General features: G+C 38.9%; 1 protein-coding gene across 1 annotated transcript; it reads left to right on the top strand.

Annotated features, from left to right (window-relative positions):
* Positions 1-172: 172 nt before the first annotated feature.
* LOC108965021 (probable basic-leucine zipper transcription factor J) lies at positions 173-4435 on the top strand. Its single transcript, XM_018927171.1, has 3 exons — positions 173-368; positions 787-2261; positions 2501-4435. Exons 1-3 carry the CDS (start codon positions 332-334, stop codon positions 3917-3919), a joined length of 2931 nt encoding a protein of 976 aa, XP_018782716.1. The 5' UTR covers positions 173-331; the 3' UTR covers positions 3920-4435.
* Positions 4436-6299: the final 1864 nt, after the last annotated feature.

Raw genomic sequence — 6299 nt, 5'->3', positions numbered from 1 at the left:
ATATTATATATTATAAATTAACAATCGTAATCGTAAAATCGTAATGGTATCTGTATCAACGATGATCTGTGATGTGATGGTAATGCAGTGTACATACAAATAGTTGCAACTCTGATTTTGCCGTTTAGTATGTTTCTTGTGTTTTTGCTTTCGTAGGCAATTGAAGAAGAGAACGTCAAATTCTCTGATTGAAACAAAGATAAATTGAATCAAATTGTGAATGGGATTTTGGATAATATTTAACAAAAAATTATTTAATTGTTTCAAAATGTGTATAACACCATTTATTTTGTAAATTAGTAAATAGGACCTAAATGTATTGATTGCAAAAATGGACTTGGAGACGTGCGACGACGATAGTTTCTATGGTGGGTGATACATATTACCGCTACGGGTGCAAAAGCCGTATTTGATTCATCCTTTCGTTTTGCATGTGACAAATATTTGCATAGCTGTGTGAAATGACAAATTGTGGATCGATTCATTTAAAGTTATCTATAGAAAATATAAATATTTTTAAGTTTAGTACTTCAGCTGCATTTCTAGAAACTGGTCATATCATGTGGTCATATACATATGTATGCATTTATTTTCAATGATCACATTTGAACATATCACTATGTCGTAAATATACATTTATTTTTTCTGAAGTTTCAAGAGTGAGGTAAAAGACTTACAAAATATTTTACTGATAAGATGAGCATGCTGTTGAAAAAATTGGGAACAAATTTTATCTGAAACTTTTTTTTAGACTACCCTATAGTATTTATTGAATATTCCTTTTAGGCAATTTCGACAGATTGATGCCGTCAACGGATAACTATACATTTGATGATATTGAAGAAATTCTACGTTCTACTGATTCACATCTAGATTCATCCATTGACTTGAATAATCTTAACACACATAACGTGCATGATTTCGAATTACCCTTCGATGTGGACATTCATAACTCTTCATCGCAAGCTGCATCGACGAATAATGAATTTAATTTTGCTTTGCCACTATCCTCCAACGAATTACATAGCCCTGAAATATGTAACTCCACCTACAAGTCACAGCGCACTTCGTCCATCTCATCAATGGATGAAGACAGCTTTAACCCAGATGAGTTCATCAACCTTCTGAAAAACGATGACGTAAAGATGAATTTCTTTAACGAAAATGAATTGAGACAACGTAATACGCCCTCTCCTACGGAAAGTTGTAGTAGTTCTGGTGGTAGTTCGACGAGTGGAGTACAGAGCGATGTTTCATCAATAGCTTCACAGGCTAAAACTTATACGCATGTTAACCCCCCCTTAGATGGATTGAATGGCATGAAGGAGGAAATATGTGATGAGCATACCCACACACCTGCTTTAGATATAAAAAAAGAGAATTGCTTTACACCAATAACAATGGTATCACCTCCAGTAGATCATCAACCAACTATTATATTACCAGCGATGAATACAAACAATGTAGGCGTTTCATTACCATTAATGGTACCACTGGTTCCGTTGAATACAACTACCACCAATTCAGCTACCCTCCAAACAATTCAGACACTGCAGCCAGGTGCACCTATTAGTGTGCTATCGGGAACAATGCTCCCTGTTAAGACCGTGCCAATAAAACCTATAACACAAGTAATCAGTCAAAACAAAGAGTCAGTACAACCAAAAATCGAACCGAAATTGGCCCCCAAAAGAAACAATGATAACTCTAACAACGCTGTTAAAACACCCATTACACCATCATTAAATGCTACAAAAGTTGTTCCTCCCATAAACGCAAAACCCAAAACTGTGTTCCTAACATTAAATGACTATAAAGCATTAACGCAAATAAATGGTAAAAATGTTAAGGGTGTTGTCACAAATTCACCTAAAATAATATTGAAAACCGCTAGTGGAAAAGTTATTACAGCCAACAAAATAGTCTCATCCGGCAACGGTGCGTTAGGCATGCATTCTAATTTCGTACCTAAAATTGTTAAAACCAACAGTGGACCAGTGTTTATTAAGCAACCATCGTCAAAAATTACCAACTTAGGGGCGAATACCAACGGAACTTCCAAGCCTTCTTCTACAAGCACCGGTCCTAAGAGTTTAAGCGTTTATAAAGGTCTCATTGACGAGAAAATGTGGAAGAAGCAGCAGCGCATGATCAAAAACCGGGAATCTGCTTCTTTGTCTCGCAAAAAGAAAAAGGAATACGTGGTTTCTTTAGAATCACGCATCAGCGACTTAGAAAAGGAAAACTGTACACTGAAAGGGGTAAGCACTAATATCTTACAAACATTTAGAAAACTAACCTTCTTAACCGAGAATATTGTGAGTTATTAATGTTCTAATGTGATTTATGGAAACTTTAACTAGTGTAAAAGTAAAGTTTCAACAAAATGTTGTACCCATACACACATCTATATTTATCATTTTCAATTTTAATTTTTTTTTTATCTCACTTGTTCTTCATAATATTTTTATTTTTTTACATATTTGATACATTTTCTAAGGAAAATTCATCATTACGTTCCCAATTGGTCGCTTTGGCACAATCTTGCCAATGCAAAAACAGCAACATAAGTGAATTCGTTTTAAATACTTTGGATATCAATGCAAAAGTTAGCGATCAACATGTGAAAATTGCCCCGAAACTAAGTGGAAAAAGTTTAAAGCAGCGAATGACAGCAACTAACATTAAAAAGAACATAGCGATTCTCTTCGCTCTGGCTTTTATGGTATCCTTAAATGTGGGTAATTTTCAGAATTATATGAATAAAAACCACATTGAAAATTCAATTGAGACGGATGCAACTAATCCTGAAGAGCCAGCTACAGGCCGACGCCTGTTATGGGCTGAAACGGAAAATGAATATAAACAGAAGTTAAATAATTCAAAGAGGGAAACGAAAATGGATGTCCCTCCACTTCATTTCTTGCATCCAGTTAATCGATCTCGGAGTGCCCTGTCAAGCGAGCAGAATGTCAATATAACAATTAAAGAGTTACCAATGACATCCGCATCAAAAAAGTGTGCAAACGTTTCAAACTATACCGAAAATCATCGTTTGCATAGTAATCTGCACAAATGGATTGACGTTAACGACTACTTGAACTTGAGTTTGTATAAGGAAAATGGCAATGGATATTTGGACAACTCTTTAAGCTTTAGGAAGTTTTCTCCGGATTATTATGATAGGAAACCCTTACAACTACCTCTACAAGAGGATGTTGCGACAATTAATATGAAACGCAAATTTATTATGACACCACCATTGGTTCAGAGCAAAAAACCCAAATTGGAGACACCACAGGCAAACGAAATTGATGACAACTCGGGAAATGATAAGAACTCTTTAGATATTTTCAAGCCCAAAATTAGTGAGGAATACCTACGTTTGTTTAAAGGCATAAAAAGGCAAGACGATACATTCTATGTCCTATCATTTAACATGGATCATATATTGTTGCCGGCTTCAGCTTATAACAAGAGTGCACGTCCGAAAATGTCACTAATGTTGCCTGCAGGTGACCCATCAGTGAATGGCGATATATTGTTAATGCAAATCGATTGTGAAGTAGTTAATACGACTGAGTTGGAGTTGAAATCATTTATGATACCGGAGAAACTTCGCCCACAAAAATTTGCGAATAGCAATTATAATCCAACTCCTAATCCAAATGACATGGTAAATAACGAGACTCGCTCAAGGGAGGAAAAGCGAAAGCCCAAAGCAACAATGCCGGAGATGCCCAAGCAAAAGTCGCCACCGAAAACATATTACATGATGGGGCCCCGATCGGCTGCTGCTGCGGCGGCTATGAAAAAGAAGCCTACACTTGTGAGGCTAGGCAGCAATGAAAGCATTGAAAGTATTGTTGAGAAAGCTGACACAAACTCAACGATTTTCTCGACAAGAAATCAACATTAATTTTTTAGTTATAAGTATACATTTTTGTCAAATATTAAAACTAACCGAAAGTTTAATGATCGTAAATATTTAATATTTAAGTGTCAGTATATACTTTGCTCAAGATGCATACGTTTTCAGCATTTAAAAAATGTGTGTACACCTGTGCGTACATACTTTCATTTACACTTTGCAATTTCATTATTTTATATTGATGTAAATATACTTAAATGATTTGTTCAAAATACATTAATAAACATATTGTAGGTTTAGTAATTTTTTTTGTATTATATATATAAGTCATTCGAAATCTGTTCATAATGAAATCTGCAATTCGGTTTGTGCCGTTCTTTAAGTTTGTTGTAATGTATTGCTTGCATCATATTTGCCCTCTTCGATTTGCTTTTTTAACTCTTAGCGTAATTGTGTGCAATAGCTAAATAAAAATGTAACTTTAGAATATACCATATGTTGTATTTGTAATGAAAATCAATTATAAACTTTGATTCAATAAATACCACCTTTTTTAAAATAACATTGATTGTGTGTTTTCTGTAGTAGAACTGAAAATGATAAGGGTTAGTTCTGTAAATTTGAATCTCGATTTTGTATAAATTAGCTTTTCAAATAAAAAATTTGACTGGAGGCGTGGTGGTTCGGAAGCCTCTCCAGCTACATATCAGAGTCCTCTAACATATGAATATTATAGGTGCTCAATGAAATCTAGACAAGACATTCGACATTCGCCAGAAATTGATTGTCATAAAAGGTATCTAACGATAACCACAGAAGTCGTCTGGTGTTTCAGGCCAAAGAGAGAAGGGTGTTAAATAAGTTTTTTTCACAGGGCATGTGAATAATTATTAATAGGCGTTGAAGGCAATTCATATTGTGTACAAGTAGAAGATTAACCTGATCAGTATCTACCAGTATCTAGAAGCAACGCCATTCACTGAGTGGATCAAAAGCTTTTGACACTGTCAATTACACAACTCTACTGTAGGACATCGACAGAACTACCCTCCCTCCAGGATTGAAGAGGTGGGCCATGAACTGCCTGAGCGGTCGGCAATCATCCGTAATAGATAAAATAGAAAAATCTAAACAGAGAAGAATTAAACAGGGGGTTCCGCAGGGTGTTGTCCCCTCCCCGGTACTGTTTAATTTTTACATCTCGAAACTCCCACAGTCACCAGAGGGAGTTTCCATAACCTCGGACGCTGATGATTGCACGATATAGACGTCGGGCAATGGAATCGATGGCAAGTGTTCAAAGGTAAACAGCTATCTCTCCGAACTTTCTCGTTTCTTCCCTGCACGGAACCTAACACTTTCCCCCCCCAAATCCACAGCGACCGTATTTACGAACTGGACAACCCGTTCTACGTAACGGAATTGACTCAGATTTCATCCGACCAAGGAATGTTTTTTCGCGATCTAACCCCGTTTGGATCGATGAGTGCTAATTTGTGTGAGTCGTCATAGGAGCAACGCCTTGCAGCATGGTTGCTCCGTATCCTCCTGACTCGTGCTGCCATTGAGTCCAACCCGGGCCCGGAGGGGCTGTGTTTGCGCAAAAAGGCTCTATTCAAACCTCGGTCAGGTGGAATACATGCAATGGATGGAGTCATCTTAAGACCTGCTCGGGCCTTAAGACTAATATGGAGCGGGCCACGCGTTACGTGGCCTATAATTATTGCCTACGCAATACTGCGACGCTAGCCTCTACGGCTGTGCAATCTGCACACAGTTCGCGCGCTGCGCCGCTTTTCACCTCGAGAGGCCAACAGAGGACCTCCACGGTCCCCAGGAGCTCAAACAGGCAACATAGCTCCCACTCTGACTTGTCCCTCCCAACCTTCATGCCGCTGCAATCCTCGTGCGAGAACCAATCAGCAATTCTTGGAACGTCACATCAGTCAAGTGCAACTCTTGTGCTGGCTGGTGTCACTTCCCTGAGTGTTCCGGCCTGCGCACCACACGTGAGTCGTACGTTGCCCCATGCTGGAGAGTCTGCCACCACAACAGTGGCGTCGCCAACCAACACCCCAGTGCGACAACCGCCCCTGCGGGTTCTGCAGCTGCAATAAATACCACCCACACGCCCCTCCCTCACCCCCAGGATCACCTACGGACAAACTCGACAAACCCGGCTACTTCAGTTTAACTGCAATGGACTCCAGAGCAAGATGGGGAAGATAGTTGCACTTATGAATCGCAGCATATGCGTCGGCGAACGTCAATTCCGCAAGGTGATCGCAGCAGCTACTCCTCGCTTCATCCCAGCTGGACGAATAGCGGAAATCCGCCCCAACTTCCCAGCCGAAGCAACCGTTTTAGCTAACGAGCGCGACACCTTACGCCATGCCGATCCCGGGGATCGCCGAATAAAGAATCTCAA

This window comes from Bactrocera latifrons, unplaced genomic scaffold (genome assembly GCF_001853355.1).
Source record: "Bactrocera latifrons isolate USDA-ARS-PBARC rearing strain unplaced genomic scaffold, ASM185335v1 scaffold_131, whole genome shotgun sequence".
Classification (NCBI taxonomy): Eukaryota; Metazoa; Arthropoda; class Insecta; order Diptera; family Tephritidae; genus Bactrocera; species Bactrocera latifrons.
This window is presented reverse-complemented; position numbering and strand designations above follow the sequence as displayed.

Excerpts from the sequence above, each read along its gene's own strand:
- LOC108965021 (XM_018927171.1), top strand. The coding sequence starts at position 332 with ATGGACTTGGAGACGTGCGACGACGATAGTTTCTATG. Across the intron at positions 369-786 it reads CGACGACGATAGTTTCTATG|GCAATTTCGACAGATTGATG; the intron begins GTGGGTGATACA and ends TATTCCTTTTAG. Across the intron at positions 2,262-2,500 it reads AAAACTGTACACTGAAAGGG|GAAAATTCATCATTACGTTC; the intron begins GTAAGCACTAAT and ends ACATTTTCTAAG.